This window comes from Ctenopharyngodon idella, chromosome 3, assembly GCF_019924925.1.
Source record: "Ctenopharyngodon idella isolate HZGC_01 chromosome 3, HZGC01, whole genome shotgun sequence".
Taxonomy (NCBI): Eukaryota; Metazoa; Chordata; class Actinopteri; order Cypriniformes; family Xenocyprididae; genus Ctenopharyngodon; species Ctenopharyngodon idella.
The window spans coordinates 21,010,040-21,037,294 of record NC_067222.1 but is presented as its reverse complement, the minus strand read 5'-3'; the positions used below and the strand labels follow the sequence as shown (position 1 = coordinate 21,037,294).

At 35.5% G+C, this 27,255-nt stretch overlaps 3 protein-coding genes across 7 annotated transcripts in view; all 3 read left to right on the top strand.

Moving 5' to 3' along the window:
• Positions 1–1,137: 1,137 nt before the first annotated feature.
• On the top strand, positions 1,138–3,679 carry mpst (mercaptopyruvate sulfurtransferase). The gene is made up of 2 exons (XM_051886393.1): positions 1,138–1,756; positions 2,825–3,679. The coding sequence occupies exons 1-2, from the start codon at positions 1,168–1,170 to the stop codon at positions 3,124–3,126; spliced, it is 891 nt and encodes a 296-aa protein (XP_051742353.1). The 5' UTR covers positions 1,138–1,167; the 3' UTR covers positions 3,127–3,679.
• On the top strand, positions 3,166–7,260 carry LOC127508456 (SUMO-conjugating enzyme UBC9-like). Of its 2 annotated transcripts, none has more exons than XM_051886397.1 (7): positions 3,166–3,187; positions 4,447–4,529; positions 4,635–4,718; positions 5,294–5,366; positions 5,590–5,699; positions 6,506–6,585; positions 6,707–7,260. In XM_051886397.1, exons 2-7 carry the CDS (start codon positions 4,464–4,466, stop codon positions 6,768–6,770), a joined length of 477 nt encoding a protein of 158 aa, XP_051742357.1. In that variant the 5' UTR covers positions 3,166–3,187; positions 4,447–4,463; the 3' UTR covers positions 6,771–7,260. The 2 variants fall into 2 exon arrangements, with proteins under 2 accessions (XP_051742357.1, XP_051742356.1); XM_051886396.1 differs by lacking the exon at positions 3,166–3,187 and adding an exon at positions 3,881–4,220.
• A 16-nt stretch (positions 7,261–7,276) lies between these two features.
• Positions 7,277–27,255, top strand: part of il2rb (interleukin 2 receptor, beta) — a 32,440-nt gene continuing 12,461 nt past the window's right edge. The window contains exons 1-6 of one of the 4 annotated variants that reach the window (XM_051886391.1): positions 7,277–7,502; positions 7,812–7,871; positions 8,009–8,141; positions 8,263–8,373; positions 9,854–9,922; positions 26,416–26,506. In XM_051886391.1, coding sequence (XP_051742351.1) covers positions 26,428–26,506 — 79 coding nt within the window. In that variant the 5' untranslated portion in view covers positions 7,277–7,502; positions 7,812–7,871; positions 8,009–8,141; ... (1 more) ...; positions 9,854–9,922; positions 26,416–26,427. Of the gene's footprint in view, positions 7,507–7,811; positions 7,872–8,008; positions 8,142–8,262; positions 8,374–9,853; positions 9,923–22,951; positions 23,151–26,415; positions 26,507–27,255 lie in introns of those variants that run through there. The other 3 variants (XM_051886388.1, XM_051886389.1, XM_051886390.1) reach the window with 3 other exon arrangements.

Genomic DNA, 27,255 nt, shown 5'->3' with positions numbered 1-27,255 from the left:
GATTAGAGCCGTGCTAAAACCTTCAACACTGACTATGTAATTTTATTCTCATGACTCCCACAGAACTGCATACCTTGTGACAAGCTAATAAAAAGTCTTTCACAAACTGACAACAACACTCGGTGAAAGAAAACAGTGCTTCTTCCTCCAACTCACAGAAGTCACATAAGGGAAGTAAGCATAACCGACAAAACAAAAAAATTCTACTTAAAGATTATTCTACATATATACCTTGAAGCATCCTCATTTGAAAATATTGGGACATTACACAGCTAAATCGAGATAAAACAAATGAATGAAATAGGTCGGTTAGAAAAGCTTAACCGTCACCCCTCTTCTACTGAGAGCTAAACCATTATATATTCTATAATCATCACAGTGCAGGCATTCGAAGTTCATACTTTTCAGAAACCTTGCACTATTAACCCTTTGCGTCCATTAAAACATCACTTGCACTCAATTCTTTCCAACATTGTTGTATTTCTGATGTGTTTCTTGCATTTCTATACTGTTTAGAAAAGAAGAATATTTATCTTTGGAATGGAGTTAACTTTTTTGACATCCAGTCATGCATTTGTCAAAAAAAAAAAGAAAAGAAAAAACCTTACAAACTCAAAAAAAAAAAAAAAATTAACTTAATTCTATGCATATGCAATCATATATTTGTAAGTGTTTTTACTAAATAGCATTGTAATGTATAAGACAACAGATAACAGAAAGACAACAAAAGACAAAAGAAATATTCTAGCCATTGTACTAATGTTATCTAGCTAAAGTGTGTTTAATTACTAAATGCATTCATCACTGAAGATACTAAAAGACAAACCAGAAGAAAAAAAAAACGATTTTCCCAGGGGGCACCCGGATTTGAACCGGGGACCTCTTGATCTGCAGTCAAATGCTCTACCACTGAGCTATACCCCCTTGCGGTTCAGCTAAGGATTTCTCTACCATATATTCGCATTGCTGTATATCATATTTCAAATAAAAACCAAAGAAGATTGTAAATATTAAGTTAAATAAGTAAGAAATTCATTATTTAGATTCTCCCTTTTCCAGTCAACAAAATGTCACACCATGGTTATATGAGAGCCATAATTCATTGCTCGCTATTTGCAGCATAGACTACCGTCGAGAGGGTGTACTGTAGGTCAGGGCGTGAGTGACATGGCTGCTCAAGCTCGAGCTCTCGTAGCGGCGCGATGGCTCGCGGACGCTGTCAAAAGCAACCGAGTTGGACCAAATCTGCGGATATTAGATGCATCTTGGTATTTACCTAAAATGAAACGCAATCCCAGGGCCGAGTTCGAACAAATTCACATCCCCGGAGCTTCGTTTTTCGACATTGACGATTGTTGTGACAAAAGCTCAGAGTTTGATCACATGCTGCCTACCGACGGCGAGTTTGCAGACTATGTGAGTAATCTGGGAATAGGCAACAACACTCATGTTGTCGTTTACGATGCCAGCGACTTTGGCTCGTTCTCTGCGCCACGGGTGTGGTGGATGTTTAGGGTGTTTGGGCACTATTCCGTGTCGGTTCTGGACGGCGGGTTAAAGAACTGGTTAAGGGAGGGTCATCCCGTTACCGACCAATATAGTAAACCAGCGCGTACCGACTTCAAATCGTCCTTTAACAAGTCCTGGGTCAAAACTTATGAAGACGTTTTGAACAATATTAAAACCAATGCATTTCAAGTAGTCGACGCCAGAGCCAATGGAAGATTTCGTGGGGTTGAACCAGAGCCAAGGGCAAGTATGTATGGATTGTTACACAATTATTTCCCAGTCCAAATATCTAAACATTCTTAAATTAAGATATGTTTACTCGAGGAGAAAAAAAAATGACATATGTCATAAAAATGACAAAATATAAAGTCTTGTTTTCTGAAAATTGTATCAAAATTGTGAGTTTATGCTTAAAACAAGAAAAAAATGCAAATAGGGTAAGACAAATAATCTTGTTTTCCCTTTGAATTAAGTGCATCTTTTCCACTCCGTTGGCAGTTATTTTTTCTAGTTTTAAGCATAAACTCACTTAATTTTGAGACATTTTTCAGTTAACAAGACTTAATATCTTAAGTCATTCTGCTTCTCAAGTAATATCTTGATTTAAGAATGTTTAGATATTTGTATATATTTTATGTACCACTGTATGACATTACAAATGTATATTTTGACTTATTTTTATGGTACACAATTTCTTTGAAGAATGGAGTTATGAAAATTAAGGCAGATGCTTTCAGTCTATGAATGCATGCATGCACGTTACCAATTTTACTCTTTGCAAGGACTTTGCACAAACTTTGTGCATACTATTAGTTTCAACTATTGATAGCCTTTTAGTTCTCTACAGTAATACAGTAATATCAATGTCATACCGTGCAATAATTAATCTAAAACTATTTTTTTTATTTATTGCATGCATTTTGTAACCACATTCATATGGACTTCTAAGTTATTTATAGGAAAAAAATACTATAGTAAATACTATAGTGTTTTTGAACCATACTATAGTAAATTGTAGTATACTGTATATATTATAGTATTTACAACACTTTGTTAATGAATGCTACAGCATACTGTAGTATTAACTATAGTGAACTGATAAACTGTAATAAATACTGTAGTATACTTTAGTTTTTACTACAGTAAACTGTAGTACATACTGTCGTATAATATACCCTGGGCTCTTATAGAACATAACACAAGGTACAATAACCAAAGATTTATTTATCAACATAACTAATTTATTTATTTAGTTAGTTATTTATCAAAAATGCAATTGTCTTATTTCTCTATATTTCTCTGTCTTATATATTAGACACAGAGCCTGGTCATATTCCTGGATCGATCAACATGCCTTTTCAGAGCTTCATGGACTCGACATCAGGTCTAGAGCATCCTGTGGAGGAACTCACCAAGCTTTTCCAGCAGGCTGGAGTTGACATGCAGAAGCCCTTCTGGGTCACCTGTGGCTCAGGTGTGACAGCCTGTCACATCGCCCTCGCCGCTCACCTGTGCGGCCACCCGGGGGTCTGTCTGTACGATGGGGCATGGGCCGAGTGGTTCACCAAGGCTGCACCTGAAAATGTGATCAGTGAAGGAAAGGGAAAACGGCCATGATTAATGGTTTCTTAGACCCGTACCACACCTCTTCTTTGGAATAAAGAACTGATGACTAATGGTATCACAAGACTAGTAATTGTCTTGTAATTTTCTTTCTGAAACTATTGCACAATAAGGTTATTAAGTACTGCACTATTCTACTACTACTGCATATGCATTTAAGCTTTTTCTGGTTAAAATAAGAGTTATATAAATCTAGGAATAGAGTTAAAAGAATTCATAGCTCAATTCAGCTGTCCAGAATAGAGATGTTCAGCATTTCAGAAAAAGCCTCTAGAATGTTATCAGAAAAAAATTTAAATGACGTTAAAAGGATATTTTTATATCAATATATTTTAATTATTGTGCATTTAAAATAACATTGCAGACCTGATAGCCTGTATGAAAAAAAATAATTATGCCAAATATAATTTTTAGGCAATAGAAATGTGATGTTACTATTTTCTTCTTAGTTTAAAAAGTAAGCAAAATATAATTAGTGACCTAACCCAGTTGTTCCTGTTTTCTTTATATTTCAGAGTTTATCTAATAAATGCAATATACACAAATATCTCATGTCTTGTGTGCCAGTGGGGGAAAATAGTTTTAACAATACACACACGAGGAGCATTTTGTCATATTGCCCTCACTGATAAATTATGTCAGCTTACACATAAATATAATTGTAGATCTCCCGCATGGGTTGTCTTGTCACACTTTTAATGTCCGCATCACACTGGCGCCCATAGTCGTCTCTAAAATTGCCTGATGGTCCTGAGAATAAAAACAAACAGAAGCTGCTCTCCATTCTACGGTCTTTATGACTTAACGTTGTTTGTCCATTTTCGCGACATTTTAGACAAAATCTGGATGTAGTTTTAGATCTATTATAAGATCGGTTTGATAAATTCATGTGGATTTTTAAAATTCAAAATTATACAGTTGATTATCAAACGCTAGGTTGAGTCACGAGCACTAAGTGATCGCGAGGTATTTTCCCCACACCTTGGGATCTTTTTAACATTTCGCGTTTTTATTTTAGAGTACGCTAAAACCATTCACTAAAACCGTTTTGTATTGGCTGGAAAGGCATTTAGAAACATTTGTTTAAGGTAAGCCAGCGACTGTAATTGTTGACAGCTAGTGGCGTATGATGCTAATGATGACATGATTTACGTGTAGCAAAGTAGCGCTCAAAACATTGAAAGTGGTTCACTTAAAACTTTATATTATGTATCTTTAGACATTATATTCATATAAGCTCCTGTTTAATCTTTATTTCTGTCTTTACGGATGCGCCAACGACATGTTTTATGGTGTATGTTTTTCTGTCCGCAGGGTGGCGCTGTTGAGTCATGTCTGGAATTGCTTTGAGTAGATTGTCACAGGAGCGCAAAGCCTGGAGAAAAGATCATCCTTTTGTAAGGGACACACAAATACACAAGATCAAATCTGAAGAACTTTATATATATATATATGTCATAACTATATTTAGCGATATGGTACTTTTCATTGTTTCTCTGTAGGGTTTTGTGGCTGTACCAACCAAGAACCCGGATGGCACCATGAATCTCATGAATTGGGAGTGTGCGATACCAGGAAAAAAGGGGGTTAGTTTCCTTCTCAACAATCTTATGGGCCCGTCTAAATGAAGTTCTAGATTATGTACCAATCTGAATATTTGTTTAGGGTATATTTACACTCATATTTATTTAGCATATCTACTTATATTTATAACATTTGTACATATCCCACCCCTTATTCACATTCCTCTGCATATATAACACACACACACACACACACACACGTATATGTGTGTGTGTGTGTGTATGTGTGTGTATATATATATATATATATATATATATATATATATATATATATATATAAAATAAAAATAAGTGAATATTATAATAATGTGGGGTTTTTGTAGTATTCACTTATTTTATTTTTATGATCTGTGTCTTATTTTTTCCTGTGTAATGGAAGTTTGTTTTGTTTTTGCATGAATTATGCATATTATGCTTTGAAGGCTGTTTTTATCACCTGTATGACATGCCTACAGACAAATATGTATCCATGGTGTTTTAGACTAATTCAGAGACTGTCATATATCATGTTTGAACTGTGAACCAGTCATAATGTTAAATGACTGGAGTTTTAAAAACATTAATTCTGTGTCCTGTAGACTCTTTGGGAGGGAGGTTTGTACAAACTCAGAATGTTCTTTAAGGATGATTACCCATCTTCACCACCCAAATGTGAGTTTTTTGAGAGATGTTATACCCTAAATGTTTGTATATATAGTGCTTATTATTGTCATTGTCACCACACTTCACGCTTCATATAGGTGTTTTATCTGTAGAACTTTGTAAAGCTGTTCATTAGCACCTAAAGACACTGAAAGTGGAGTTGTACCTGTTGTAAAGCTGTTTTGAAATTTGTATTGTGAAAATAAACATGACGTGTTAATTTTCTTCTCAGGCAAGTTTGAACCTCCGATCTTCCACCCAAACGTCTATCCTTCAGGTACAGTCTGTCTGTCCATACTGGAGGAAGAGAAGGATTGGAGACCAGCCATCACCATCAAACAAGTATGCAAAAATACACATACAAACACAATTTGTGCAGTTATACACTACTGTTCACAAGTTTAGGCATTTTTTAAATGTTTTTGAAAAAAGTCTCTTAAAGGAATAGCTCACCCAAAAATGAAAATTTTGTCATTATTTACTCACCCTCAAGTTGTTCCAAACCTGTATGAGTTTCTTTCTTCTGTTGAACACAGAATAAGTTATTTTAAAGAATGTTGGTAACCAAACAGTTGACGGTAGCCATTGACTTCTATAGTATTTTTTTCCTACTATGGAAGGTACCATCAACTGTTTGATACATACAGGTTTGGAGCAATATGAGGGTGAGTAAATGATGACAAAATTTTCATTTTTGGGTGAACTATCCCTTTAAACTAAATATTATTACAGTTTAAAAGAGTTGTTTTCTATTTGAATATATTTTCATGTAAATGTAATTTATTCCTGTGATGTCAAAGCTGAATTTTCAGCATCATTACTCCAGTCTTCAGTGTCACATGATCCTTCAGAAATCATTTATTATTATTATCAATGTTGTGCTGATTAATATTGTTGTGGAAGCTGTAATACATTTTTTAAAAAAGATTCTTTGATGAATATAAATAAAAAAAAACAAAAAAAAACAGCATATAGGTCTTTACTGTCACTTTGGATAAATGTAATGAATTTTTGCTTAGTAAAAATATTAATGTCTTAAAAAAATCATTGTTGTGATCATTGTTGCTCATGAGTTTAGGCATTTGAACAAACCTTTTAGGCCAATAAGCAGTGAGCTTTTGTATCTCATTGTGTTGTTGTGGCTGTAGATTTTGTTGGGCATCCAGGAACTCCTTAATGAGCCCAACATTCAGGACCCAGCGCAGGCAGAGGCATATACAACATACTGGTTAGTTCAGCCAAACATCACTTGCATGCTTTAATATAAGATTTTACTGTTTACTTTGAACTGATACTTTGCCCACACCATTGATCTTATCTCTCTCTCTCTCTCTCTCATTCTTCTGCAGTCAAAACAGGATGGACTACGAAAAGCGTGTGAGGGCGCAAGCTAAGAGATTCGCTCCGACATAGAGCAACAAGTGCACAATCTGAAAGCCTGTGCCGAACAGATCCAGTTCCTGAAAAGCTGCCATTCTGACGCTCCAGAATCCTCCACCACTCAATAAAAAAACCCCCCAAAACTGCAGTTGCAAGTTGGAATAAAGATTTGTTCAAGTTGGCTTCAGAACTGAATAAGGATGGGTGCAAAACAACTCTTAAGATGAAAGCAACCAAGATTGAAGTTAATGTTGGCTGCCGATCTGTGACCAGTGTTTTACAAAGTTATAGTGAAAATTTGTTTTGTTTTGGTAAAGGAGACATCTGTTTGCAGATCAGATGCTAAAAATAAACTTTTACACAAAGCAGAGATGGTAAAGGTGGAGGGTTGCTGTATATATAGTATAAATATTGAAAATTATTGCCTTTTATTTACTTTTTTACCGTTTCATTACGTTAATTAAAATGTGTGGCCATAATATATGTTTTATTTGAAATAAAAAGAATAAATGGTTGCTACAAACATTTATGTAGTTTCTATGTGACAAACTCTTTCCTTTTTCACCTGTGTCATCTTGTTTTATTTTTTGAAGGTAGCTTTAATTATGTAAACAAACTGTCACTATGGCGCTTTGCCATGTTTGTGTGATGTTCATGATGGTGCCACAATCTGTAACCACTGATACTCTATGTATGTCCATTATTTATTAATATCGCAGGTAAAGTTTCGCCCACACCAACTACAACATGCCCATTCGCTGGTCGGTAGGTACACCTTTTTACTTGAACTTTCCAAAAGCATGATTATGTTTTTATTATTGTTTTGCTTTTTTGGATTCACTTTGGTTTCAGGACATTTGTCCAGTCAGTCACTAATTGTTATTTTAAAAATTTCATTGTATGAAGTACTTGAGTGCTCTTATGTCTAGGCTAAGGAAACGTGTGATGGCTAAGTGAATCTGGCATGTTGCATCAACAGTTTCGTCATATTACTGAATTACCCTGCATGTATTCACACTGTTTTACTTGGAACTTTGAATCTTGATTTCCAAACATGTTTATACTTATTGATAGGACAATTTGAGGATGAGCACCAACAGCCAATCAGAGAAGAGGAAAAACGGCTGCAATCAGGTCCGTTCTGCTTCACAACATTGAACATTTTAGAATCTGTTGCACTGGTGCATCAGATTATATTTAAAATTCACATTAAAACTCATATATTGTGCTCATATCATCACGTATATGTGTGTTTATGTGCATATATTCAGGTGTGCAGAGTGCACTGCCCACAAGTTCCATCCCTTTGCGCTCCTCATTACTCTGATACAAACTCAGATAGCACAGATGAGCACAGATCCTATCATATGCTGGGCCACTATCTGCGCGCAAACGTTGTCCCTGGTGTGTCTCAAACACATACACAAACTGCATCCATTTAGTATCTATATTGCATAAACAGTAAACATCAACCACTAAATCCCCTATCTGTCCATTAGAAATCTTGTATGTGTCTTTTTCACAGGGCCCTCGGTTGTGTGGTCATCTTTGGTGAAGGACTCATATACTCATCATCATCTACCAGCATTTATCCAAGATGCAGAGCACTGGCACGGCCACAAAACGGATCACCTCGGTATGTTTGAAGTTTTGAATCCTGTTCGCTTAGTTCTCAAATCAGTAGAACTCAAATAGGGGCCAGCGGGGACTCAGGATGGCAAAAAATTATTTATTAAAATTATATTAAAAGTATTACAATTATATATATATATGTATATGTGAATGGCCAGACTGGTTCAAGCTGATACAAAGGCAGCAGTAATTCATATAACAACCGAGGTCTGCAGAAGAGTATCTCTGAATGCACAACACGTCGAATCTTGAAGCAGATGGTCTACAGCAGCAGATTGCACTGGGTGCCACTCCAGACAGCTAAAAACAGGAAACTGAGGCTACAATTCGCATGGGCTCAACAAAATTTAACAATAGAAGAATGGAAAAACATTGCCTGATCTGATGAGTCTCGATTTCTGCTGCAACATTCAGATGGTATTAGAGTCAGAATTTGGCATGAACAAAATTAAAGCATGGATCAGTCCTGCCTTGTATGAACGGTCCAGGCTGCTGGTGGTGTAATGGTGTATTTTCTTATCATACTTTGGACACCTAATTGAGCATCGTTTAAAGCCACAGCCGACCTGAGTATTGTTGCTGACCATATCCATCCTTTTATGACCACAGTGTACTCATCTTCTGATGGCTACTTCCATGTCACAAAGCTCAAATCATCTCAAACTGGTTTCTTGAACATGACAATGAGTTCACTACACTCAAATGGCTTCCACAGTCACCAGATCTAAATCCAATAGAGCACCTTTGGGATTTGGTGGAACGGGAGAATCACATCATGGATGTACAGCCGATAAATCTGCAGTGATGCTATCATGTCAATATGGACCAAAATGCTGGAATGCTGCGATACTAGCAAGGTGTACCTAATAAAGTGGCCAGTGGATGTGTGTGTGTGTGTGTGTGTATATATATATATATATATATATATACACACACACACATTTTTTTTTTCTCCCAGAATATTCTTTTGAATAGGCTGTTTGATTATAGGGGGTGTCAAAAAAAGTCCAGGACCACTGCTACAAATAATGTTTGTCACTTTTGGGAAATGTTAAATTGGCTTCTCTTTATCTAGTTAGATGAATTAAATGAAGATCTGATCTTAATGTATATTTATGTAGAAATACAATAAATTGTTATGTGCTGCACTTAGTGTTAGGGATAAAACAGAAGCTGATAAAAGAAAGAAAATATCCCATCGAGGGACCAGAATATCATATAGACTTAATGGCTGAAGTCTTTTGAATTAGGCGAGCAAACAACCATTTAGTATCCACATAGCAGCATGCTAAAAAGTACTCATAATAGCCTACTGTAGCAACTACAAAATAACAAAATGCAGAATTGTAGTTGTATTTCTGAAATAAAATACTTGAGTATATATATATATATATATATGTGTGTGTGTATATAGTTAGAGGGGAAGTATCTTGAATGCCTTATCTAAGCCACATTTGTCTAGTTGTTCCTTCTTTCCCCTGCAGTGAAGTGGACAGAGCAGAACTTTCTCAACAAGTGACTGCATAAGCTGCTGAAGGAAATGGAGATCAAGGGTGTGTCCAAATGAGCCTGACATTTTCGAAAACCACAGCAAATTAACAATCACACCTTCAGAGAAGTGTTAACAGCACCCACACACTTTTAGATATTTTCATAAACAAACACACACACACACCTACATGCGTATATAACCACACACGAGCCTCAGTAGTCATGCACAGACCCTCCTACTCGCACTTCAGCTGCTAATTGTTGCACTTTATGTGCTGTGTGTATAACTCGAGTCAAATGCAGTGACTGAAATGAACAACTGACTTTGCAGCAAGTCAGCTGATAGAAAAAATAAGTTGCTATCCGGTAATAGGAATGAGTGAAATTCTAGAGAATAACTGTGAATTTGTAGGGCTGGGTGTATAATTGGTGCAACTCTTTCCTGCCCTAATACTTAAGTAGTCCCTACAGTGCTGCTCTGAAAGTTTGTGAACCCCTTGCAGAATCTGTGAATATGTCAATCATTTTAACAAAATAAGAGGGATCATACAATATGCATGTTACATTTTTAGTACTGTCCTGAGTAAGATATTTTACATAAATTTTTTTTACATATGGTCCACAAGACAAAAAAATAGCTGAATTTATAAAAACGACCTGCTCAATAGTTTGTGAACCCTTGATTCTTAATACCTGGATGATCCATGACCGTTTTTAGGGCCCGAGCACTAATGGTGTGAGGACCCTATTGTAATTGCTCAGTCAATTCTTCTTCTTCTCCGAAATGAATTGCATTTTTGAGGGCCAAAACATGCTTGAAAACTCATGAAACTTTGCACACGCGTCAGAAGTGGTGAAAATTTACGTCTGATACGGGTTTCAGAATTAGGCGTGGCAAAATGGCTCGATAGCACCACCTACAAAATTCCAATTAAGCGCCCTTCAAGTTACGTTACACATACAGTTATGAAATTCGGTGCACACATGTATCAGCCCAATACCTACAAAAAAGCCCCGGTGTGAAAAATGTGTAAAACCAACAGGAAGTGAGATATTTTGAATTTTCTCTGCAAAATTTTTGCAGTTTTTGCCATTTCCAGACGTTGTACTTTAACGAACTCCTCCTAGAGCTTTAATCAGATCAACATCATATTTGGTCAGTCTAATCTAAAGGCCTTTGCGACGTTATATTGCGAAGATCTAGAGTTTTCCACCTGTTGGCAGCAGGAAGTGTGGCACTTTGAAATGACTTATTCTTAATTCATAATTCTCCTGTATTTTCTCGCTTTAATGCATGTCGCCCACTGTTCACTGTTTTCCTAAGGCCAACGGGTGGCGGTGAGCCCGGGTGCGAGGGCCCTTTCATCACTGCTTGCAGCTTTAATTTTGTTTTGTGATGGTTGTTAATGGGTCCCTTGTTTGTCCTGAGCAGTTAAACTGCCCAATATTCTTCAAAAAATTCCTCCAGGTCCCAAAAATTCTTCAGTTTTCCAGCATCTTTTGTATATTTGAACCCTTTCCAGACGTGACTGTAGGATTTTGAGATCCATGTTTTAACACTGAGGACAATTGAGGGACTCAAACACAACCATTAAAAAAGGTTCAAACATTCACTGATGCTCCAGAAGGAAACACGATGCATTCAGAGCCGGGGGGGTGAAAACTTTTGAACAGGATGAAGATTTCCAAATTTTTCTTATTTTGTTTAAATACCATTTTCTTTCATGTATTACTGCCCTTTGGAAGCAACAGAAGACACTTAAATGTTTGCCAGAAGACAAATTAAGTACAATATTCCTTGATCTTCAAATTCAAAAAGTTTTCACCCCCCGACTCTGAATGCATCATGTTTCCTTCTGGAGCATCAGTGAATGTTTGAACCTTTTTTAATAGTTGTGTTTGAGTCCCTCAATTGTCCTCAGTGTTAAAAGATGGATCTCAAAATCATACAGTCACTGCTGGAAAGGGTTCAAATACACAAAAGATGCTGGAAAACTGAAGAATTTTCGGGACCTGGAGGATTTTTGGTGGACTTTATGTAAACATTGTTTATGTAAATTTATATACTTTTTAACCACAAATGCTCGTCTTGCACTGTTCTGCAATGCACCAAAAACTCCATCTCATTTTCTCCTCCAACTTCAAAATTGTCCGACATCGTGGTTTTACCTTTTTTTTTTTTTTTTTTTGTAAAGGCCGAGTCTTATAAAGTCTTAGTCTTAGTCTTATAAAGCATGTTTGCTTTGTAAACACTTGCTCGGTACTTCCGCTTACGTCACGTGTGACCTTTCCAACGTGATTACGTAATTCGTGGCACATCGCAGAGCAGTGCAAGACTGCACATTTATATACATTTTAATATATAGTAGTAAGTGTATTTTTTTTAGTAAGTGTTTATTTTGATTGTTTTTATTGTAAAATTATTTTATGATATAATTACTTAATAGCTTTTCATTTAACTTATGAACCCCCTGCAGTTCTGTCATGAACCCCAGTCTGGAAAACCCTGACAAAATGTAATATTTACTGCACTTCATGTTTTTATGTTTTATATATATATCTGGCCTGTACTTGTACTCAATCTTTTGATCGGGATATACTAAAGTTTATTTAAAAATATTCCAACTAAAAATAATTGGAACTTAAAGGGTTAGTTCACCCAAAAATGAAAATTCTGTCATTTATTACTCACGCTCATGCCGTTTTACACCCGTAAGACATTCGTTAATCTTCGGAACGCAAATTAAGATATTTTTGTTTAAATCCGATGGCTCAGTGAGGCCTACATAGGGAGCAATGACATTTCCTCTCTCAAGATCTATAAAGGTACTAAAAACATATTTAAATCAGTTCATGTGAGTACAGTGGTGCAATATTAATATTATAAAGCGGCCATCACTTATTTAGTGATGGCCGATTCCAAAACACTGCTTCAGGAAGATTCGGAGCGTTATGAATCAGCGTGTCGAATCATGATTCGGATCGCGTCAAACCGTCAAACTGCTGAAATCACGTGACTTTGGCGCTCCGAACTGCGGATTCGACACGCTGATTCATAACGCTCCGAGTCTTCCTGAAGCAGTGTTTTGGAATCGGCCATCACTAAATAAGTCGTTATTTTGTTTTTTTTGGCGCACCAAAAATATTCTCGTCGCTTTATAATATTAATATTGAACCACTGTACTCACATGAACGGATTTAAATATGTTTTTAGTACATTAATGGATCTTGAGAGAGGAAATGTCATTGCTCCCTATGTAGGCCTCACTGAGCCATCGGATTTCAACAAAAATATCTTAATTTGTGTTCCGAAGATCAACGAAGGTCTTACGGGTGTAAAACGGCACAAGGGTGAGTAATTAATGACAGAATTTTCATTTTTGGGTGAACTAACCTTTTAAAAGTATTCCAAGTATACTTGGCTTGTAGTTGTGTTTACTCTTTTGACTGAATAGCCTATTAAATAATTTTTTCACATAGTTTTACTTACTTACTTATGAACTTACATATTTTGGCATCCAATACAATAGTTTTTTTTTTTTTTTTTTTTTTTTTGTGGAAAATAATGATTTATAAAGAAAACAGATATGTTCCTAATTCTGAGTATGTGACTTTTTGTGTAGTTCACTGGTATTGTACATTGGAATTCACTTAAAATCTACTCTTTGACGGAAATTTCCAAGTATGGATAACTGCAGACTGGAGCAATGGGCGTGGCTAAAGGTTCGGGCATGCCGAAAGGTAGGGGCGTGGAGTAAGGTCTTCATGATTGGTCGACACAACTGTCTGTCAGGGTGTGTGGGTAGTGTAAGGGGTAGTTTCAGCTGTACCGATTCACCTTTCGGCACGCCCATTGCTCCAGGCTGTCGCTACCCCTGTCTCGAAATTTCTGGCAATCCATGTTTTCACTGTTATACGGTAGAGGGGGCGCTATTACGCATCTTCTGAATTAGCACAGAATCTCCAGTTCAAAACACAGCAGCAGAAGAAGAAGCAGAAACAAGCGATAGAAGCATATTGCTAACATGCATGTTATCTAAAGAGATCATCAGACATTATACAACATATAAATCAAAACTGCCAAACGTCACCGAATAAAATGTCAACCCAGGACGGGCGGGGAAAGAGTTAAAGTACAGTTAAAAGTATATTTCAAGTATATGAATTAATACCTAAATAGGAAGAAAAAACTATAATTTGTAAACTATAAGTATGATGTTAAGTTCACTTCACTTAAAGAAAGCTTACAAGTATACGTGCAGTATAAAACTACTAAACTAAAACTAGTAATTTACTGAGAGTATTCGTGTACATTCATAAATTTAAATATGTGCTACAAATACTTAACTAGTAAACTATAGGTATACCTATAAGTTCACTTGTATGCAGTACAAACAAACTAAACTAGTTGTGTACTCAGTTTACTACTGCTACACTTAAAGTATATTTAAGAGAATACTTATATACACTAAAAAGTCAGCCTATTTAGTCCCAAGTAGTATTGAAATACACTTAAAATCAGGGCTCTGAACCGGTTCAAGAAACGAAAACCGGAAACGAACGAAATTTTGACCGGAACGTAACCAGAAATGGAAACGAAATCAAATGTAATCGTTCTGAACAGAAACGCTAATTTGAAATGGCCATTAACCGGTTAACAACGTTACTTTTTCGTTCTATTTAATATTTTGATTTGGCAGTCAACCAATCACGAATTCAAATAGTACAGCCTATGCAAATGTGACGCTGACGCACCCAAAGTGAGTGAAATGCCCGCGCTCAGGCTCAGCTGTCAAGTCATCATAGGTTAGGTAAGTCACAATGGCAATGCCCTGGCATTAGTTTTTCCGATGATATATGTCACCAACCGTCAAGCATTAGGCCTACATTTAAGTGAAAATGAATGTCAAGTAAGCTAATATGCAGCTTGTTGTGCGTTTTGAAACCAGCGAAAATTGCAGGATATGTAGAACATAAGTTCACACAACGTCACATCACGCACCTGCAGCGCTTCTGTGAAAACTATAGGCCTACATAACACATATACAATAAAAGGGAATATTTAGGCCTATGCTACGCGATATTTCACTATATAATTAGGTCTACAGATCAACAAAACGAAAGTGGTTCATTGTGGCGCACTCCAAAGATCTAGGAAAGGAAACAGACATTCTGCTTGTTTTCGTTCTTTTGTAAATGTATGAATTATGTCTTGCTTTTACCTGTATGACCATAAATTACGGAGTAGTTTACTGTCCTCCAGTGGTCGCGCCGGCGCCTCATGCGCGCGCACACAAATTCTTGCATCGCTTACTTGATATCGCAGCCTGTTAAATAATTAAAATAAAATACAATCAATCAAACATATAAAACGTTACACTGCTCAATTCAATTCTGTAAAACAATCTGCCGTTTACCACCCGTGACCACCGCCTGACTGTGCTGTTATGTGAAGGATGAAGTGCAAAGCTTACATAATAAATAATAATTTAGCATTCGTCTCGAAAATGGAAACATTGCCGAATGAGAAAGGCTTCAGATTCACTTTAAATTAATTCGTTTAGCATCTTATTTAGTTTTATTTCTAATAAATAAACTTGTTTCTCGCCTTGAATATAGCAATAGAAGCTGGAATGGCGTTAAAAAAGAAAAGAGAAAAAATTCGTTTTGGCTTGACGTATAGCCTGAATAGACCATCTGTTAACTTTTTGTTTTGTGGTAAAATAAAATAGGCAGTTTTGTTCATAATTTATGTTGACAAACATTATAAACAAAGCTATATAGGCTAGGCTATTTGTAAACATTTTACTTTATTTAGCTACCGATAAATTACATTTATTTCTGAATAATAAAATGCGACGTAGGCCTATCCACCTTATTCCTACACCCCATGACGCTTTGCGCGAATTATGGGTGTAACTTCCGTTAAGCTGTAAACAGTCAGTGAAAGGCTCGCTCTGTGAACACAATAATACGTTTTTTTTAAAAACTGGGTACAATGAGGTGACATTATTCTACTCACCCTTTAACCAACGAACATTAAAAGGACATTCAAAAGTGTAAAAGCATCAACAAGGTACTTTCAACAGGCCGTGAAAAAGCGCGATTCTTTCCACAGCAATAACAGACGGGTTAAATATAACTATAGTGATATATATCTGTATTATGTAATATATGTTGCCTTAATAAAAATGTTCATGAACTTAAGCATTGCGTGATACTATTTCAAAGTGATTTCCATCATTTTTACAGATAATAAATTGTATTACCTGCTCGGAGTGAAACGATTAAATTTTTTTTTTTTTCGTTTTTAAGCCCTGCTTACAAGTATACTAGTACATTGATATTAGAATACTTTTTACATAAAATATACTTGAACTTTACTACAATTATTAGTATAGGCTACTTATAATGAACTTGAAGCACTTATTTTTGTAACGTTTGTGATGCAGATAGTAGTAGTTGGTAGTTTACTCTCTAAAATTGAATCATACCCATGACCTTGGTCATTGCGAATACCATGGTATTTGAAAAATGGAAAAATCAATCTCCTTATTTTATTTCCATCTATATTTCCTTGTAATTTCAGTTTTTAAAAAAAAAAAAAAAACTCGAACTTTGAACTTCATCCAATCTTCAGCAGATTTTGGTGAAGCTGTAGACCATGTTGGCAAAAAGTTGTCAAAAGACTTGATAACATTGAATTGCTGAAATAGAAGTGAACCTTTCTTGAAGAAACACCAAACACAAGTGTTAAATATGATGACTGGTTTAGTAATCTTAATAGCAACATAAAACAAGAGACAAAATGTGCCTTTTGAGAAAATAACTTAACCAGAAGGGTCTAAAAATCACTAGTTACTATGATGTGCAAAAGTTATAATGAAAAGTGAGTCAATATTTCCATGTGCTGTTATTAAGTGCACTTTTAAAGACCATTTTCATAGCCCTGTTGTGCTAAAGCTTTGCTTGAAAGTGAATATATATATCATAATGCCCTGATCATTGTGAACATTCCTATAGAGCATTGTGCTAGCAACTCAAGATCATGGGTTTAATTCCTATGGACTGATATACCTTGAATGCAGTGCACATCAAAAGAGCCAAATGTATCATTATATACATTGAAATGGACTGTATGGCAGGTTAAGCATTTTTGGATAAAAGCACAGTATATGACAGATATAGTCGACATTAAAGACATTTGGCGAGGTGTTGTGGGGAAGTTTCTGTGACTGATGTCTTTTTTTTTTGTTGTAAGATGTGGTATGAACGTAACGTAAAACTGACAGTCTCACTTGCGTGGTTTGATCTTAAAAACCACTGAAACCTGTTTTTTTTCCCTCTCCGGTTGTGATGGCTTGTTCTTTTCATGTAGAGCTTCCTGAAAATCCGGTGTCAAATCAGAGGCATTATGCAAAATTAAAGCAACACTTTCTTAAGAAGAGCTTTTTAATACCCACTCAGCACAAAAACAGTACAGTGCACTCCATTACATAAAAGTACTGCGGTAGTACCATAGTAGAGAGATGAAATCAGGTGGTACAAACAAACAAAAAAAACAAAAATATGGTAGTGCAATAAAACTTTTTTTATTCTTTTTGGGGCTAGAAGAAAAAGTGCATTGTTGAAATGTATGGAGTATGGAGATTTGTGTTTGTGAAATCTCTACAGTCTCATATTTTTCCACCCTTTTATCTGTTTATCTTTCAGTAAACACCGCAACTCGTATCATGTCAGATTTCAGACAAAAAAAAAATTCACTATCACCACAGACTGTTTTTTTTCTATCTCGATAGTTGTTGAACCACAGGTTGTTTATACCGCTGTTTCTGTGGTTTGTACAACTCAGAATCCAGGACTGATTCACGTGTTTGCAGCACACGTCAACCTCACAAATTCTAAATTTTAAGTTGTTCGTAAGATAAGCAATTGCTGAAATGTTTCACAATGCTGTCAACTGCCTTGTAATGAGGCCTTTTGCACTGATTCTTGTCATGAATTTAATTCACTTTAGTGAATTTTAGTGGGTATATATATTACGTAAGATCTGTGCTCCATTGCATAATATTTTCCTTTTTATGGTCTTCCTGCAAACAGACACCTTGGTAACACCTCCAGCGTTGATTTAACAAACGGCACCTCAGCCTTTTAAATCATGAGGTTGAGTGCGTTTTTTTTTAAATATAATGTTCAACTTTTTTTTTTTCTTAACCAAAAAAATGGATTCTTATTAAGTCTCTCTTGTATTATTTTAAAGCCTGGTTTCTCTAATACAGTTTAGAATCGTAAGTTCACAATAGTAAACAATAAGCATCACAAGTTACTAACAGAACTGTATATAATCCAATCCATTTTTGGGAATCTTAATGGGTTTAAACTTAATGAGTCTTTTTTTTCCTCTTTCAGAAGTTTGAGCTGTTTCAGGGTGTATTTTATAACAATAATGAGTCTTTAAATAGGCAATATTTAAATCAGCAACAATAATCAGAACTTGCTGAAATCTCAGTCTCAACCATAAAACATGTCTCATTTTGTTGTGCAGACCATTTTGTGGACAAAGAGATTCATTTTTTTGATCATATTTTAATCATATTCTACAATGCATGAAAATTACAGTAAATGTATGTAAAATGCACGCTTAAAAATGCTGGGTTAAAAACAACCCAAGTTGGGTTAAAAATGGACAAACCAAGCGGTTGGGTTAAATGTTTGCCCAATCTGCTGGGCAGTTTTATTTAACTCAACTATTATTTAAAAATTACTATATATCAGGCTTGAAATGAACCCAAAATAGGTTGGAAATCAAAAATCAGACTAGAAGCAACAATAATAATCAAAAGGTGAAAAATTATTAATAAGCAATTACTAAATGTTTATTGTTTATTGTTTGTTTTATTTTATTATTCATTAAACCTATTAATAAATGTTCATTTATTAAACATATTATTAAATGTTAATTTCCAACATATTTTGGGTTCATTTTAAGCAACCAATATAGTAATTTTTAAACAATAGTTGAGTTAAATAAAACTACCCAGCAGGCTGGGCAAACATTTAACTCAACTGATGGGTTAAAACAACCCAGTTGGTGGATTTGTCCATTTTCAACCCAACTTGGGTTGTTTTTAACCCAGCATTTTTTAGAATGTGTATTTTAAAATAAGCAGCTGCCATTTTAAAATAATTCCTATGGTGGGGAAAGAAAGATGAGATTTTTTTTTGTGTTCCACAAAATCAATTCTTGAAAAATGTTTTTACTGTTTGTTTATTTATTTATTTATTTATTTATTTATTTTACAGGGATATTCCAGTTCCAGTTGTTAACAACTAACAAAAAATATATGTGTACTTACAAGAGACATCTTTCATTCTTTACCTATTTTCTGCATAATTTAGATACAAAATTATTATCTGTGGTAATCAACAGGATGACAGGATGATGAATGTGTTGTTTTCTATTGTACTGAACGTGGTGTTTTCCTTTCATTTTCATTCTTGATCTTTTTAAAAAAAAAAAATTCTGTTATTCCGTTAAACATGAACATTTATTCAGACACTTTTATCCTGCAGAAATTTTAATATTAAGTGACTTACAAATGAGGTCCATCACAAGCAATTTGTCATAAGAGCCAGCAATATTTGTTGTACGTAATAGCTAGATTAATGCATAAGCTATAGAGCAAACGTAAAATGCAGAACAGAAAGTGAAAAGGTGTTGTTGCTGCTGTAACACTTAGCAATATTATTGTGTTAGCATCACCAGTAAACACTTTGTGAAAGCTGATTCAGATACTTTACAGTAGATTAAGTAGATTTAAAATTAGTTAATGCTTTAGGCATCACAAACTAACAGTAATTTTTACTGCACTTGTAATATCTCAATGCCAGCTCATAATGCATTAACATATGTAAATGTATACTAAAAATCTAAGTATAGCCAAGATTAATAAATGCTGTAAAGGTATTTTTTATTATGTGAACTCTTGTGTTAACTAATGCTATTCTATACAGCCTTGTTGAATGGTACACGGATGATAATATTGTAATGGTAATATGATGACACTTCCACTGCAAGAAGCTGTAAAACGCAACGTTGATTTGGTTTATTTTGGGTATTGCTGGTCAAGTTACAAAGTGCTTTGAATGTTTCTACCCACACATATGCACATATAAACGCTTAACACCTACCTAAGACCCCTCAAACACCCTCTCTTTGCGGTCTTGCAATCCGAGGCTGTTTTCTTGTTTTGCATGAGTGTCAATCCCTCCCCCTTCCCTTCACCGAGACAACTGACCTTTACCAGAGCAGCGTGTTACGCATCTTGTCGGCTCACCTCACACTTTGAGTTCCTGTTCTGATGCAGCACCAAATGTCAGTCGTTCTTAGTTAGTTTTGGGTACTTTTTTAATTTTTGCGCTCTCACTTGAATCATAGTACAAACTGTTAACTGCTTATGATACCGAGCTGTTGACAAAAACGAACCCTGAGGTTGTGCATGTAGCTTGTGGGCTTGTAAGTGCGACTGAACTGTTGGAGAATCATTGTTGTTCCTTCTGCTTCTTCTTTCATGATACGAAAATATAAACAATGACCTTGTGTATTATGATGTCATCATCACACTTTTCACTATTTCTTCTGTTCTGGCTAAATATACAGTCACCAACTTGAACCAGATGCTCATCTGTCTTAGGAAATCTTTTGCCCTCAAATTTACAATTGCATAGATTCTTAATTAAATGACAGCAAAACTTTTGCAAAGCAACGGTAAATGTGAGGGCACATTAAAGGGTCAGTTGAACTATCTGTTTTAACCATTTAATTTCTCTAACAGGTCTCATGAGAAGTTGTGATAATTGTTCATTGTCAATAGCGATATATTTCAAATCAGGCAGCTTTCTGCAAATTTGCTTGAACCCAATGCAAAATCTGCCTGGGGAAATCTTTCGTCCTCAACTTAAAGGGTTAGTTCACCAAAAAATGAAATTTCTGTCATTAAGTACTCACCCTCATGTCGTTCCACATCCGTAAGACCTTCATTCATCTTCGGAACACAAATGAAGACTTCGTTAAAATAGTCGACGTGACTACAGTGGTTCAAACTTAATGTTATGAAGCGACGAGGATACTTTTTGTGCGCAAAACAAAAATAACAAAATACAACATAAACAGCGTAGGAGACTGAAAGGGGAGAGACGAATTTGTTGAATAAAGTCGTTATTTTTGTTTTGTTTTTGTGCACAAAAAGTATTCTCATTGCTTCATAACATTAAGGTTGAACCACTGTAGTCATGTCGACTATTCAACCAGAGGTACTAAAGACATTTTTAACGATGTCTTTAGTACCTTTATGGACCTCAAAAGGTGCAATGACTTGCTGCCTATGGGTGGTTCAGAAACCCTCGGATTTCATCAAAAATATCTTAATTTGTGTTCTGAAGCTGAACGAAGGTCTCACGGGTTTGGGATGACATGAGGGTGAGTAATTAATGACAGAAATTTATTTTTTTGGGTGAACTAACCCTTTAAGCCTATTAGAGCCATTTGATTTCTCTAATTGGTCTCTAGGAGATGTTAATACATACAAGATGGCTGGCACTTTTTTCATTGTTGTTGAATAAATTCCAACCCCTTATCCAAACTCTAAACCTATAACCATTATTAGAGAAAATGGGGGGAAAAAAGTGGAAGCTTTTCATACAGTTTTGTCTACTCATGCTTATTATTTCGATGAATGTGTTGATTTCCACTATAGCTCTGTGAAGCCCTAAAAACATTGTTTTGTTTGTTTGAGCTTCACGACCAACCCGACACAACAATATTAACTCCTTGACTCATGTGAGTTTAGGGTGGAACTATCTGTCTGATCGACCAATGGCAGATGCGGGGAGTGTCCGGAGAACCTGTTTGAAATCAATAGTTGTGCCCCAAATGACTCACTATACACTATGTACTTATGTACTCAATTGTGTAGTGTATGAATTAAAGGTTATTAATAAGGTTATTTTGTCATTCAGCATCAGAGTCTGATAGCCCCTCCCCCTCCTCTACACAGTTGAGTGCCAGTTGAAGTGTCCAACGTCCCACACTTCATGCATCATCCAGGCATTAAAATGCACTTTTTTATTTGGAATTTTCTGTGTGAACACACTACTCGCACTATTATACTACAAAATGGCGTAGAATAGTGTACAAGGTCACAAATTGGGACACACCTGATCTTTTTCTTTTTTTGGTATAGTGATGCAGAAGTTGCAGACTTTAGCTGTAATTGTGTGGTGTGTATTTGTTTGATACAAAGTGTAAACATCACTGACTTCCACATCACTTAAATACTGTACCAATGTTAGAGCATTAGCAAATATACTCATGTGCTGATGCTGTTGTGTTGCTAAATTTACTAAATGAGGTATTTATACAGACTGAATTAGATGCATATTTCTCAATGATAAAAGCACAGATTGTTGCAAAGATGCTTTTCCTTCAGTTCATTTTTCTATATAATTTTGGTTATCCTTACGCTTCAGCAGAGCCCATTTGTCAGTGCATGTGGATTCTTGCATGCATGCATGCATGTGTTTGTTTATATGCATGTTTTGTGTGTGTGTGTGTGTGTAGTTTGTGGGTATAAAAAGTTTGTATGAAACAGGATGTGGTCCTCATCAAACTTTTGTGCTCTGAGCACCGCTCAGGCACCGTGTCGAGCCCAGCGTGGGGCCCAGGTGGCTAATATTTTCTCTTATCAAAAGCCAAGAAGTTCAAATTTCCTGACCTCTCCAATAACATGTTATAGCTTGCACTAAAAATCAGACTTCAGACTGTCACAAAATTGTGTATACTAAGACAAAACAATAAAATATATAAATAATAAATTACGTATAAATAATAAGAATTAAGAAGAACATCCTTGCATCAAAGATTAAGAGGGTCTTATTTCTCTCCAGGCCCTCTGACCTCTTGATTTAGATTTTCACGCTTTGTAAAGTTGTCAGCAAACACTGTGGTTACTCAGTCATACACCGAGCAGAGAGGAAGAAAATGCAATTGTCGAGAGAGAGAGAGAGAGAGAGAGAGAGTGAGAGAAAGGTCGGATGAGTAACAGAAAGGAAGGAGTAGAGTGATAGAGAAAGAGAGATCCTCCTAACAGATGGAGTTAAAAGGGGAGGGGCAGATAGAGCAAGAGCGGTAAAGAGAGGAGGATGAAGAGTAGGTGGTCAGGTAGACAGACAGACCTCAGCATCCATGGTGCCTGTGCAGACAGCTGTTTGACAGACAGCTGAAGGCAAAGGGTAAGTCGTACACTTCCAATATTAAATGACTGCTGGGTTGAGCAATGATGTATTGTATCTAAAAATGATGTAATTTTATGAACAGTGAGTGACCCTAAAATGCATTTTGAACACTTAAGTCGCAATTAAAAATGGATGTCATTGCATTATACTTCAAGCAAAACATTTCACAAGCAGAAATTTGTTGGGTTTTACATGATAAAACAATGGATATACCGTTGAAGACTAAGTGTATTATGACTTTTTGTGCATGTGAATCAATCTTTACTTCATTCACTAAAAATCACTAAAAGTAATCGCAAAATGACACAAAAAGTGAGTAGAAAGTTAGTTCTGAGTAAAGATGTAGCAGGTGCCACTTGTTTTAATAATTTGCCGTCTGATGCAATGACATTTTTAAGTGTGACTTTAGTGTCCAGACACTTACGGTCATTGTATGGGTTGATTATTAGTCGCCACTCATTGGTAGAAATATGAGTGGTTATTATATGTACTTAATTTACCAACACAAAGTACAATTTAGTTCCTATTAAACTTCATGTGCTCTTAAGAATAACCCAAGAAGTTAGGAAGTGCTGAAGCGTTATGTGAAACCGAGAGTGTTGAACCAGATGTTAGCAGCGATCACTCAGATCACAAGTTGAGGTTCGAACTTATGTCAAATAAACTGCTATCCAAATTACTCAGCGCTCACTTTTAAAAGTGTTCAAGTAAAACCGCACCGTCAGTGTTTGCTGTAGAGTGTCCTGTCACTTTTTGATATCTCTCATTGCTTTGACAGGCAAGGCATCTTCAGGGACATCGGTCTACAAGTGCGCCTTTTTACAAGAAGTTACCTTACAGTTACAGCTGAGGGTTTCTGTTGCTGTCTGTGGGTGTCATTTTGTAGTGTTAGTGGAAATTGCCTGTATACAGATTGACCACCCACTCTCAAAGAGGGGTGTGCTGCTGACAATGGCCCACTCAGCAAAAGAGCCAAAGCTAGCTTGCGTCATATATGCGCATCTGAAGTTCACGTCAAGAATTTTGCAATGGAATTCAATATGCGTGCTCTGCAGTTTACCCTTTTCTTTGGGCAACATCCTGTCAGGTAAAAAAAGCCACAGCGATGCCGTTTAAAAGTGAAAGTCTGAGTTTTAAAAATTAAAGCTCCTCTAGTTGACTGGCTGTTTGTATTATTATACACAAATGTAGCAAATAAAATAGTCGAACAATTATTTAAAAACATTTAGAATCGCTTAAATGGACAGTTCACCCAAAATGAAAATTGTTATCATGCACTCACCCTCATGTCGTTTTACACCTTTTTCAGAGTTTTGTCATTCTAGACATTTTTCAAAATAACTTTTTTTGAAAGAAAGAAATAAAGTCATACAAGTTTGAGTTCAAAGTTGAGTGAACTATAAGGTTTAATCTTAGGTGCATAACTGTGAATCAGCTTAATAAGTAATTGGACGTATGATTTTTAAATTTATATTTAATAATTTCTGACACTTTTATCCAAAGCGACTTACAAATGAGGAGAATAATAAAAGCAGTCAAATCAACAATAGGGCAATGAAATGTAAGTGTTGTCGCAGTCCCAGTAGCCTACACATAGCATAATGATAAAACGGATAAAACGTTCTTTCATTGCATAGATTGGACCCAGAACCTTCATGTTCCCTTCCCAGTTCACTGTGACTACACTTAGTCCTCCTTCCCAGGAGCAATATTGTGTGCATTTCTATATGTGTCACACTTTCAGCCACAGGTAAAAACCAGCTTCATTTGTGGTTGCACTCTTAGTCATATCTCCATAGCGACAGTTTGTGACCTCATAGCACTTTGTTACTGAGTTATTAACAGATCACCATAGATCATATCATCTGATTACCACACCAGATATCATCATAGATATTGATTTTTAGACAAAAGATTAGGGCAATCACAGTTACACAGTATTAAGTAAAATTGTTAACCTCCTATAAATGATTTTAGGAAGCAAGTTTTTGAGTTAATATGCTCAGTGTGTATTGCACTTATTGAGTGTGCATCACTTATATTGATAAAATATTAAGTGTTGCTACCTGTGTGTTTAATAACTCAAAAATAAAAATTCTAATCATTTATTTACCCCTCCAGAACTGATTTGCAGAAGCTAATCGTACCAGATTTTTTAATTTTTTTAATTAATTTTTTTATTTATTCTGAATACAAAAAAGTCATATTGCTTCAGAAGACTTAGTGTATAGCACATATTGACTACTTTTTTGGTGCTTTTTGTCATTTGGGAGATTGACAGTTGATGCACCAATATGAAAATTTTGGCCAATTCCGATAGTTCTTTATATTTTTTGTGGTGTAACGGTACACAAAAATGACGGTTCGGTACGGAATCGGTACAGCGGGAGGGAGGAAACTAAACATAAAATTGCTTTTTTTTTTTTTTTTTTTTACAGTCTTTAAATAAATTCAATAATGCTGTAAACTATATAGGGAGCACTTTCTTGCACATTACTATAATATTAAAGGTTACAATTAACAACAGAGCCCAAATTATTAAAGCCTGTACAGTGATCTGTCACGCCACATCAAAAAGCGTCAAAACGGCATTTATTGTTTGAATTTTATGATAAAATGGACAGAATTTGAGGGATGAGACTTTGTTTCTTATCAAAAGTAACAAAACACAGAGCTTATTGCGATTTATTGGTGGTTAATGGACTACACAACTCTGTATTCGTCGGTACACGTGTAACGAACCGAAAGACGCGTACCGGAAATTTTCGGTATGAATACATGTACCGTTACACCCTAACGATAACCGATATATTGGTTGATAAATCTAAATCCAAATTTTTATAGAATTTTTGAGAGCCTGATTACAAAAACAAACGTCTCCCCATTAAAAGCCATGTCCCAAGCACACAATTAAAATTATAATGTTATGTAGCCTTTATGACTTGCGCTGTACATGTTGCACGTAACTGTATTTTCCTTTTTGAAGTGACTCCAATCATATTTCAAGCAATTCAAAACCATCGTGGTGAACAGCGCATCTAAAGTGTCTCAGCTGAAGAAAATAATCCATTATTTATCGGCTTTAAAATATCGTCCAAATTTTCTTATGGGGCCGATAACGATAACATTAAAAATGAACATATATCGGCCAATACCGATATGGTGGCCGATATATCATGCATCCCTAGTAAAATATTCCTTTTATACAAAAGATGATTTTTTTTATTTATTTTAAGAATGATGTTTTATATGTGTGTTTCAGATCCAAGTAGTGATGAAGGATTACTGGTATACTCCTCTCTTCATCATCATCATACTTTATGGAACCGGCCAGTCCAAGAACACACAAACTGGTACCCAGCAAACACATTAGTATTTGGTTCCTGCTTAGTTATTTTTAGGGTTTTATTTTTTTTAAAAATAATAAAACAACTTATACAGAACTTTCCCTAATTATTATTACATTCTGCAAACCTAAAACAAACATTTAATTCGGTGGGACTTTACTTTACAGTCCTGTTTCGCATGTACATACTATATATACATACTGTAGTAATTACAATAACTGAGTAATAACTAGATACTAGTCCTGAACCTAAACATAATCTTTACCCATGTAGTTGCCTGATATTACTCAGTACTTTCTTGGTAAGTACACTGCAAGTACATAAACTGTAAAATGAAGTGCAATCAATAATTCTGTATCCGTAAGCTTTCCTGACCTACCAAATTTAAAAAGGTATGTTTTGGGAATGTTCTGGCAGCCAAATAATATTAGTTGGGTATAGTGTTGTCACGGTACCAAAATTCCAGTAGTCGGTACCAATACCATAAAAATTTTACGGTTCTCAGTACCAATTTCGGTTCCACAGCAAAATCTGTTGGAGCTATTTTACTATTTTATATAGCCTATTTTAAAAACATATTAAATATGGTACTCATACATATAAATATTTGGAGCGTGTGTGTATGTTTGTGTGTGTATATATACCTCAATGAAATAAATTTTGAAATATAAAAAAAATAAACAAATGCTCAAACATCCATTTTGTAACAGACGTGCGTGTTTATTTAAGCTATTCCTTCAATGAAACGACACATA

Coding starts and splice junctions, on each gene's coding strand:
- mpst (XM_051886393.1), top strand. CDS start 1,168: ATGGCTGCTCAAGCTCGAGCTCTCGTAGCGGCGCGATGGCTCGCGGAC. Junction 1,757..2,824: donor TGAACCAGAGCCAAGGGCAA/GTATGTATGGAT, acceptor CTTATATATTAG/ACACAGAGCCTGGTCATATT.
- LOC127508456 (XM_051886397.1), top strand. CDS start 4,464: ATGTCTGGAATTGCTTTGAGTAGATTGTCACAGGAGCGCAAAGCCTGG. Junction 4,530..4,634: donor GGAGAAAAGATCATCCTTTT/GTAAGGGACACA, acceptor GTTTCTCTGTAG/GGTTTTGTGGCTGTACCAAC. Junction 5,700..6,505: donor CAGCCATCACCATCAAACAA/GTATGCAAAAAT, acceptor TTGTGGCTGTAG/ATTTTGTTGGGCATCCAGGA.